At 42.7% G+C, this 10,565-nt stretch overlaps 1 protein-coding gene across 1 annotated transcript in view; it reads left to right on the top strand.

Annotated features, from left to right (window-relative positions):
* Positions 1–10,565, top strand: part of LOC107681439 (thyrotropin receptor-like) — a 28,527-nt gene that overhangs the window by 11,014 nt on the left and 6,948 nt on the right. Inside the window, exons 3-7 of the mRNA XM_016477744.1 lie at positions 5,110–5,184; positions 6,035–6,109; positions 6,197–6,274; positions 6,439–6,507; positions 8,021–8,098. Coding sequence (XP_016333230.1) covers positions 5,110–5,184; positions 6,035–6,109; positions 6,197–6,274; positions 6,439–6,507; positions 8,021–8,098 — 375 coding nt within the window. The remainder of the gene's footprint in view (positions 1–5,109; positions 5,185–6,034; positions 6,110–6,196; positions 6,275–6,438; positions 6,508–8,020; positions 8,099–10,565) is intronic.

The following is a 10,565-nucleotide window of genomic DNA, read 5'->3' as shown; positions in this document are numbered from 1 at the left end:
TGATACTCAAAAGGTTTTTGATACTCAAAAGGCACTTGCATCCCCGGGTGAGGGGAAATGGCGCAGCAAGCGTGACACCGGCCGGTCCTTCCCGCCATTTACCTATTACCCAACACACAGGAAGAAACCAGCTCGACGCGGAGACTGTAGAATCTCGCGAAGGTGCTCTGTGTCGCCCAGCCCGCAACTCTACAAATGTCAGCCAGAGAGGTGCCGTGCGCCAATGCATAGATCATGAGCTCTCACCCCCAGGGGGCATGGCTTGCCTTGGGACTGGTACGCCAAGGCGATGGCATCCACTATCCCAGTGGTTCTCAAACTTTTTTGGTCGCACCCCCCTTTTGAAAGTCAGTAACAAATCACACAAACTAAAGTAGATTGCAGAAATATAAAAAGAAAATCTGTTGCTTTACCACACTACTTTAGGTAATTCAAAGTCACTATAATAAACATGTAAACATGTGGACTGCACTAAACACTGTATGTTAACTTTAGACCAGTGGTTCTCAAACTTTTTTGGTCATGCCCCCCTTTCCCGAATCCCTATTCCACCTCAGAGTACCAAATAATTTCACTAAACATTATGAAAAATTCATGTTTTTTAAACCTACAGGGTAAAAAACACCTGCATCACTTGAAACATTGAAAAATAGCATAGATTTTTTTATTTATTTTTATTTTTTTTGTAGGTTTGCTGTCTGCTAAGGCATAGGACACACAGGCCTTTCCTCCTCACCAACAAAATTAACACCGTGTCTACACCGGACGCGAGTGGCAAAATACATTAGAACCCATTATAATCAGTGACGTCTAGATGCGGCGCAATGCGACACGACAAATCCCTGGCATTAAAGGGGTCATATGATGTTGAAGCTGTTGCCCCCATCAAATTGAAAAAGGTTAGAGAAAAACGTTCTACAGTAATACTACAGTCCTATTAAATTCGGATAAGACAGAGATATTACTTATTGGACCAAAAGACAGTACACCGAATCTCGTGGATTACAATTTGCAACTAGACGGATGTACGGTTACTTCCTCTACAGTCAAAAATCTGGGTGTTATATTAGATAGCAACTTGTCTTTTGAAAATCACATTTCCCATGTTACAAAAACAGCATCCTTCCATCTTAGAAACATAGCCAAGTTAAGAAACATGATACCTGTTTCTGATGCAGAAAAGCTAGTTCATGCATTCATGACCTCTAGACTGGACTATTGTAATGCACTGCTAGGTGGTTGTCCTGCATCTTCAATAAACAAGCTACAGGTAGTCCAAAATGCAGCAGCTAGAGTCCTTACCAGGTCAAGAAAATATGATCATATTACCCCAATTTTACAGTCTCTGCATTGGCTACCTATTAAGTTCCGTATCAGTTACAAAATATTTTTTAACTTTAGATTTAACTTTCTGTCACCCCTCAGGAACCTGATGATGAGATCGTGCTTTGCCAGGGACCGGCTGTCCACTGCATCGTGAAGTGCTGCAATAGCAGCCACATACACTTTCAAGGTGGAGGGTGACAGCCTACGCTCCAAACTTTCTTGCAGGAAAGAAAGCACTACTCCAATCGTGCATCTTCGGGGGTCTTCTCGGCATGAACAGACTCCACTTCAGTGCATAGGCTTGCCTTGTAGAAGGGGCTCTAAGCCTGAGTGATGGTGTCTACCATCGCCAGTGGCAGGTCATTTAAGTCCTGTCCAGGAGCCAGACATGGAGGTCCCAGAGATCTGCATATGGTGCCGAACCCCTGAGAAAGAAGGTCATTCCTCAGGGGGATGCGCCAGGGAGGGGCTGTCGTGAGTAGCATGAGTTCCGAAAACCAGATCCGTGTGGGCCAGTAAGGCGCAACCAGCAAGACCTATTCCTCTTCCTCCCTGACTTTGCACAGTGTCTGTGTGAGAAGGCTCACTGGGGGAAACGCATTTTTGTGTAGAGCCCAAGGCCAGCTGTGTGCCAGTGTGTCCCTGCCAAGGGGGGCCTCGGTCAGGTAGTAATACAGCTGACAGTGGGCGGACTCGTGGGAAACAAACATGTCTACCTGGGCTTACCCGAATCGACTCCAGATCAGCCGGATCATCTCAGGATGGAGTTGCCATTCTCCGGGGAATGCGAGCTGTCGTGAGAGTGCATCGGCTGCACAATTGAGCTCCCTCGGAATGTAGACGGCGCACAGCGACTTGAGCCGTGTCTGACTCCAGAGGAGATGACGGGCGAGCTGTGACATGCGACGTGATCATAGACCTCCCTGCAGGTTGATGTACGAAAACAGCCGCAGTGTTGTCCGTGTGGACCGTGTGGCGGGAACTGCTGCAAGGCCAGATGTACTGCCAACAGCTCTAGGCAGTTGATGTGCCAAAGCAGTCGAGTCCCTGTCCAGAGCCTCGAGGCTGCCTGCCAGTTGCATGTAGTGCCTCCGCCTGTACTGGAGGCATCAGTCGTGACAACGATATGCTGGGACACTTGTTCTTAGGGCACCCCGGCCTGTAGAAATGCAAGGCCTGTCCAGGGGCTGAATAGGCGGCGACATGCCGGCGTGATGGTCACGCAAAGGTGCCGTGATGCCATGCCCATCTCGGGACTCGGGAGTGTAACCAGTGCTGAAGTGGTCTCATATGAAGCAATCTGAGCGGCGTGACTGTGGCTGTGGCTGCGGATGCCATATGCCCCAGGAGCCTCTGAAAATGTTTCAGAGATACCACATTCCTGCCTCTGAAGGAACTCAGGCAGTTCAGCACTGACTAGGCATGCTCGTTGGTAAGACACACCGTCATACTCACCGAGTCTAACTCCATACCGAGAATAGAGATTTTCTGCACAGGGGAGAGTTTGCTCTTTTCCCAGTTGACCCGAAGCCCCAACTGGCTGAGGTGCCAGAGCACCAGGTCCTTGTGATCACACACATGCTCTCGTGACCAGGCCATGATGAGCCAGTCGTCGAGGTAGTTGAGGGTCCTGATGCCCCCTTCCCATAACGGAGCAAGGGCGCCCTCCGCGACCTTCGTAAAGACACAGGGAGACAGGTACAGCCCGAAGGGGAGGACCCTGTACTGCCATGCCCGACCCTTGAACGCAAACCGTAGGAACGGCCTGTGTCGAGGAAGAATCGAGACATGAATGTAAGCGTCCTTCAGGTCGACCACTGCAAACCAATCCTGGGGCTGGATGCATCTGATGATGCACTTCTGAGTCAACATCTTGAATGTAAGCTTGTGAAGGGCCCGATTCAAGACTTGCAGTCCGGGGGGCACCGCAGTCCTCAGCATGGGGAGAAGGTGCTCTCGAGGACGCAGGGGGGCACCCTCACCGACGAGCAGGCTGAGGCGCGGCCCGTGGCGGAGCTGGAGGATCATGCCGGGGCAAGATGTGCTGGATGGCCTCAGTCTGTCTCCGCACTGCCGAGAACTGCTGGGCAAAGTCCTCGACAGCATCGCCGAATAGGCCAACTTGCAAGATGGGATTTGTCGACATCTCTCATCTCAGCGAGGTTGAGCCAAAGATGGTGCTCTTGGGCCTTCCGGAGGGCAAAGTCAGTCGGCGTGTGCAGTTCCTGCATCAACCCCGGGTCGGAACTACCCTCGTGCATTTGTTTGAGTGCCTTGGCCAGGATAGCCATGGCATGCAGGGCAGAGGCAGCTTGGCCCGCAGCATAAGCTTTGGTGGTGAGAGCCGCTGTCAGCCTACAGGCTTTGGACGGGAGACGAGGACGATTCCTCCAAGTGGCGGTGTTTTGCGGGCAAAGGTGCACCGCAACCGCACTCTCCGTGGCGGTGTTTTGCGGGCACAGGTACACCGCAACTGCTCTCTCCACTTGGGGAATGTCAACGTACCCCCTAGCCACCCCACCATCGAGGGTAGTGAGGACGGAGGAGGCAGACGAGCGGCTTCTGGACGAAAAAGGGGCCGTCCACAACTTCGTCAACTCCTCATGCACCTCCCGGAAGAAAGGCACTGGGTCCGATTCAGCGGTGGCAACCACACCCGAGGGGGACAGCCCTGCCAAATCTTCATCCTCGGAGGAAGATAGCCCATCCCCCGATGCAGCGATCAGTATCTGATTCTCCAGCGGTGCACCGAATGAAATGCTGGGACCGTCATGAGCCGGGCCAGCGAAATCACTCGGGAGCCACTCAGCACATTCGCTGCAGGAGGAGTGAGAGGTCCACGGGGACGGACCTGGCGGAGAAGCTCTCACTGTGATCCTCAGATCTCCCTGAACTCCAGCCAGCGGTCCTCTGCTCGTGACAGAGAAACCAAGATTAGTAGAGACTGAGGGTGCCCCTCCGATCCCCTTGAGGAGAGAGAGGAGAGATCGCAGCGAAGCCATGCTCAAACGCTCACAGTGAAAGCATGAGTCATCCACGAATGCAGTTTCACGGATGCCCAGACACTGAAGACAACAATCGTGTCCATCGACAGAGGACAGGTAACGACCGCAACCAAGAGGACACCGATGGAATGGCATCTTTAAAAAGATCCGAGCCGTCCATGATGAGAAACTGCTCTATTAGTTTAACCCAGAGGAATCGCTGATTCAACAGGGACACCGCTGTTTGTGCCGTCACGCCAACCAGGAACAGCTTCTTTCTTCCAGTCAAAATGAAAAGGCTTTTCACACACTCGGCTCCAAAGCAAAAATCTGATGAGTGGATGCACCTGTCGCCTATTTATACCCGTATGCACGGGGAGTGGCTCAGGCATGCAAAATTCACTAGCCAAATTTTACTGGCGTTTTATCTTAAAGTCAGAGTGGATTGGGGCTCTCAAGTAAACCCCTTATGTCGAGTCATGACATAACTCGTAGTAACCGACAGATAGGGAACCAGCATTGAATCCCTGATTAAATGCACCCATGATTTTACTGAGTTGTTCTGACACTGTACTTTCTTTGTTGAGGTTTTCTTATTGTACTAGAAAATGTGCTTTCATTTAGCATATCTGGCTGAGTAAACTGAATAAGAGAAAATGACGTCAAAGAACTGTTATTCCCATCATCTGCAAAAATAATGTGAAATTAATTCTGTTACATTCAAGCATAATGTCCAGCTCTCTCTCTCTCTCTCTCTCTCTCTCTCTCTCTCTCTCTTTCTAACTCTCTCTCGTTTCAGAGAAATAAGAAACACAAGAAATTTGACGTTCATCCATCCAGAGGCATTAAGGAATCTCCCTAAATTACAGTATTTGTGAGCAAAACATTGTCTACATACTTTTGGTCTGCAAATTGCAAAAATAATAATAATAATAATAATGTTTTGTCATGTTTTCCTGTTTTAAATATTTTATTGAGGTTTATGCCTAAAACAAAAAATAAATAAATAAATACAAAAGCTTAACATTTACATGTAACTCAATTAGATCACAACTTGATATGAACAGCTGTAGTCCAACAATGTAGGACTGTTGATAATGAAGTCACGCACAGTTAGTGAAGTAATAACTTCTGCTAATAATCGATTAGAGATCACAAATAATGCCAGATCGTTATAGTTAATTAACATGAAAGTACAAAAAGCTGTTCATTGTTTAATCTTGTTAACCTGTCCTGTAGCATGTAATTGACAGACTTTACTCCCATTGGCTATACATGTGGTTCATTCATTCTACAGCTCTCTCACCAATGTTATCTCTCTGAGATGTTGATGTAACAAACATGGCATCTGAGGATTACTTTTTTTTTTTTGTCCCTGCCCTGACATTTTGCTTTAGTTAAGTCCTTGTGGGTCATGGTTTTTTTAATGCATTTATGCACATGCACTCTTCAAAAACTGCAATATACAGATTATATATAGATATATAATGTACTACATGTTTGATTATTGTGCCCAAGAGCATGGTCTTGATAAGTAAAGCTATAACCAGGTAGTCAGCCCAGCAATAACATTAGGGCACTCAGTACTCTGTATTCAGTACTCAGTACACACTTATTTGCAACCAAAAGTGCAGTTACCTTTAGCAATAAAATCAGTGTCACTATGCACTGTATTCACATGCATAAGAACTTGAAATAATAACCAAGAGGTGTTGTATTTTCAGAGGCTTATTCAACACAGGCCTCACCATCTTCCCTGTCCTGACCAATATCCAGGCTGATGACTCATACTTCCTACTGTGAGGAATGTTCTATAATGCAGCAGTTTTCATACAGATCAGTGTTTTTGAAGGTATTCTTTTAATCTATTTCTGCTCTTTCTTCAGAGAACTAAGCGATAATCCTTATATTGCTGAAATTCCAGCTAACGCTTTTCTTGGCATTACCAATGATCTGCTGTCAGTGTAAGTCTTGTCATATTCCCTCATATTCACATTTTTGTCATACTAACAGAGAAAAATGGGTTTTGAGCTGTCATTCGTTATTAGCTTTTAATCGTTATTAAACTGTTATTAGCAAGATTTTTGCACAAAGACATGACTGTTATTTTTTGCTTTTTATTCAACAGGAGGCTGTACAGCAATGGCTTTACGAAAGTCCAACATCATGCTTTCAATGGCACAAAGCTGGACTCGGTGTAAAGTTTTTATAAAAACTTGTATAACACAAATTCAAACAATGAAGTGCTACAAATGTATCTAAAACCATATATACACAAGTTTGATGCAACACATTTATGGAGCATTGATCATTAACAGAATAGTTTACCCAAGCATGACATTTTTTTTTTATATATATATATACAGTATATATAATATTTTAAAACTCTTAAACCAAAAAGAGTGAAAAAAAATCAATTTCAATATTTATTTTATTAATTTATATTAATTTTATATATATTCAATATTCATATTTTTTATATATATATATTCAGTATATATTTTTTTTTTTTTTTTAACTTAATTACATTACAAAACCACTCCAAAAACACCAAAAGCACTACCAAAATAAGTTCTTAAACGTGTGTTATAATCTTCCAAGAAACAGACCAAAAAGGACTTAAAATATGGTCTGTAGCTCACACAAAGCTATCGTATTGCTTTAGACAAGGGTTTCCAACCCTGTTTCTGGAAGGCTAGCAGATTGCGGCTCCAACTCCAATCAAACACAACTAAACCAGCTAATCAAGGTGTTTTGGGTTACTTCATAATTACAGACAGGTGTGTTGGCTCAGGGTTGGAACTGAAGTCTGCAGGACGTCTCTAGGAGCAGGGTTGTAGATTCCTGCTTTAGGCATATAATATATGTGAAAGTAGTATGGAGTATTGTATGGAACTTATATGTTTTTATGTCCTTTCTGACAGATGTGTTCACTGTGAACTGTCACTGCATAAAGTGACAATTCATAGAGAAAAGACTGAGTGAAAAGTCTGTTTTTTATTCCACTGAAAAAACAACAGCATATGGTTAAATAATGATATAATTTCTATATTTGGTTGAACTATTCATTCACTTAATTCAATAGCATGCATACCTTGCTAGTGTCTTCTCAATCAGTTCCCACGGAAAAGTGTATGGAGCCCTTGTTGGGCTGTTACATTGCACTGGAGAATTCATCCAGCATGGTTATGAAATTCATGTTATTTTAGAAACCACATTGCACAGAGTACTTTTCTTCAGCATTCAGTATTTTGTCTTGTTTTGCAGGAAAATATCTAAAAATTCTTAAATGTGTTGTAGTGTATTTAAAGGAGCAGCTGTTAAAAATGTTCTTATTTAGAATAAAATTATTGGAGATTGCATTTTCTAAAGAAAATGTGATGCTAAGGTTTTGTGGCATTTTGCTAAATGGTTTCTTCCTGGCCCCAAAGAGTCTTTATGATATTCTGGTTCCATCCGATGTGTGCTTTAATGTAAATCTGTATGATTTTTGCCATCAGCCAGGTGAAAGACCTAAATCTGACTTATTACAAATAATTGTGCACCTATTCTTAACAAGCAGCATTTATATAGCACAAATATTTTGGGACAAGTTACCTACTAAATACTTTATGGTTTATGGGTTTGTTTGTGGCTTAACAAGCACCACAAAAAGTCTTTTAATTTCATCTTTAACATTTAATGGCAGATTTTACGCCTTTTCTTTACAGGTACCTGCATAGAAATAAGCAGCTGACGAGGCTGGATGAGAGAATGTTTGCTGGGACTAGCAGTGGGCCAATGCTCCTGTGAGTGCCTTTTGTTTCTCCTGAAAGCACTTGAGATTCAGTGTCTGTAGTTCTCTCTAAGCTCTTTTACTCAGGGGTTGCTGTCCTTGTCCATAAATGATTTTGCTGCGTTTTCGTTATGGAATATATATATGTATATACAGTCATGTGAAAAAGTTAGGACACCCTATTGAATTCCATGGTTTTCTGTATCAGGACATCATTAAAAATTATCTGGTCCTTGTCAGGTCTTAAAATTTGGAAATAAAACCCTAGATGAACAACATCACATGACATATCACACAAAAATAAAGCAAAGATGGAAAAGCCATGCGTCACAAAGTTAGGACACCCTATGATTCACTTGCCTGTGCATCCACTTTTAGCAGCAAAAACTTGAAGTAATCATTTTCTGTATGACTTAATTAGTCTCTCACATCGTTCTGGAGGAATTTTGACCCACTCTTCTTTGTAACATTGCTCCAGTTTATTGAGGTTTGTGGGCATTTGTTTATGCACAGCTCTCATCACAGCATTTCATTCAGGATGAGGTCTGGACCTTGACTGGGGTATCAAAACACCTTGATTCATTACTTTTCAGTCGTTCTGTTGTAGATTTGCTGGTGTGCTTGGGATCATTGTCCTGTTGCATCACCCAATCTTGGCCAAGCTTTAGCTGTCAGATGGGTGGCCTCACATTTGACTCTAGAATACTTTGAGTTCATGGTTGACTCAATAACTGTGAGGTGCCCAAGTCCTGTGGCTACAAAACAAGCCTAAAATCATCAGCACTCCACCAGCATGTGTGACTTTTGCTATGAGGTGTTTGTGATCATATGGTCTTTAGGTTTTCAGTAAACATGGCGCTGTGCATTATGGCCAAACTTCTCCACTTTGGTCTCGTCTGTTCAAACGGCATTGTTCTAGAAGTCTTACGGTTTGTTCAGATGCAACTTTGCAAGCCTAAACCGTGCTGCCATGTTTTTTTAGATAGAAGAGACTTTCTTCTGGCAAGCCTGCCAAACATGCCATACTTGTCCCATATTTTTCTAATTGTACTGTCACAAACTTTATCATTTAACATATTAACTGAGTCCTGTAGATTCTGCGGTGAAGTTCTTGGGTTTTCTGCCATTTCTCTGAGCGATACACAGTCTGATCTTGGGGTGAATTTGCTGGGACGTCCACTCCTGGGAGGATTGGTGTCTGTTTTGAATGTCTTCCACTTGCGAATAAACTTCCTCACTGCAGAATGATGGACTTCATATTGTTTGGAAATGGCCATATTACTCTTCCCAGATTGATGGTAGCAACAATTGCTAAGATCATTGCTGATGTCTTATCTCCTTGGCATTGTGTTAACACACACCTGAAGGCTCCGGACCAGCAAACTGTCGAAACTTCTGATTTTATAGAGGTGCTCACACTTGCTGATCAGTTAATCAAAGGTATTTTATTAGCAGTGCCTTACCGTTACTTATCCTCTTAATTCCTGTTAACAGTAAGGGTGTCCTAACATTGTCACACATGTCTTTTAAATTTTAGCTTTATTTTTGTTAAATAAATAATGACATGGTGTGATATGTCATGTGTTGTTTTTCATCTGAGGTTTTATTTTCCAAATTTTAAGACCTGCCAAGGACCAGATAATTTTTTATGTTCTGAATGGAAAACCATTGAACTCAATAGGGTGTCCTAACTTTTTCACATGACTGTATATATGTGTGTGTGTGTGTGTGTATATAAATTGTAAATTAACTGTAAATTATAAGATTAAAATTGTTATTATGATTGTAATATATCGCATATAAATATGAATTGTACAAGTTTGTAAAAAAATGTATTTAGAGATTAGATCATGTCATAAGACAAAAATAAAATTTTTTGCATAATGCATAATTTTTTTTTACATTTTAATGGAAAACATTTTCTCTTTAAAAAAATGGAAATAACAGAATTTTTTTTTACATTTTAATGGAAAACATTTTCTCTTTAAAAAAATTGAAATAACAGGTTGTTTAAAGGGGTCATATGATGTTGCTAAAAAGAACATTATTTTGTGTATTTGGTGTAATGAAATGTGTTTAAGGTTCAAAAAACACATTATTTTCCACATACTGTACATTATTGTTTCTCCTCTATGCCCCGCCTTTCTGAAACGCGTAGATTTTTACAAACCTCATCGGTCTGAAAAGCGAGATGTGCTGTGATTCGCCAGCTATCCAGTGCATTGTGATTGGCCGAATACCTCAAGCATGTGGCGGAAATGTTACGCCCCTACCATACTGTGATGCCCTGTCCGGCTGGAGCGACGAGACAAAAACATTAAAACCCATTATAAACGAGGCATTTGTTGCATCCAGTGGGGACATAATTGCGGATTATAATGTCTTATACTGTCTTTTTACGCGTTGCATCGCGCGTAAACCTAAAACCATGTCTGCATTTGTGATCGGAGAAATGACAAACAACAAGCACTACTCTACAC

This window comes from Sinocyclocheilus anshuiensis, unplaced genomic scaffold, assembly GCF_001515605.1.
Source record: "Sinocyclocheilus anshuiensis isolate Anshui unplaced genomic scaffold, SAMN03320099.WGS_v1.1 scaffold2563, whole genome shotgun sequence".
NCBI lineage: Eukaryota > Metazoa > Chordata > Actinopteri > Cypriniformes > Cyprinidae > Sinocyclocheilus > Sinocyclocheilus anshuiensis.
This window is presented reverse-complemented; position numbering and strand designations above follow the sequence as displayed.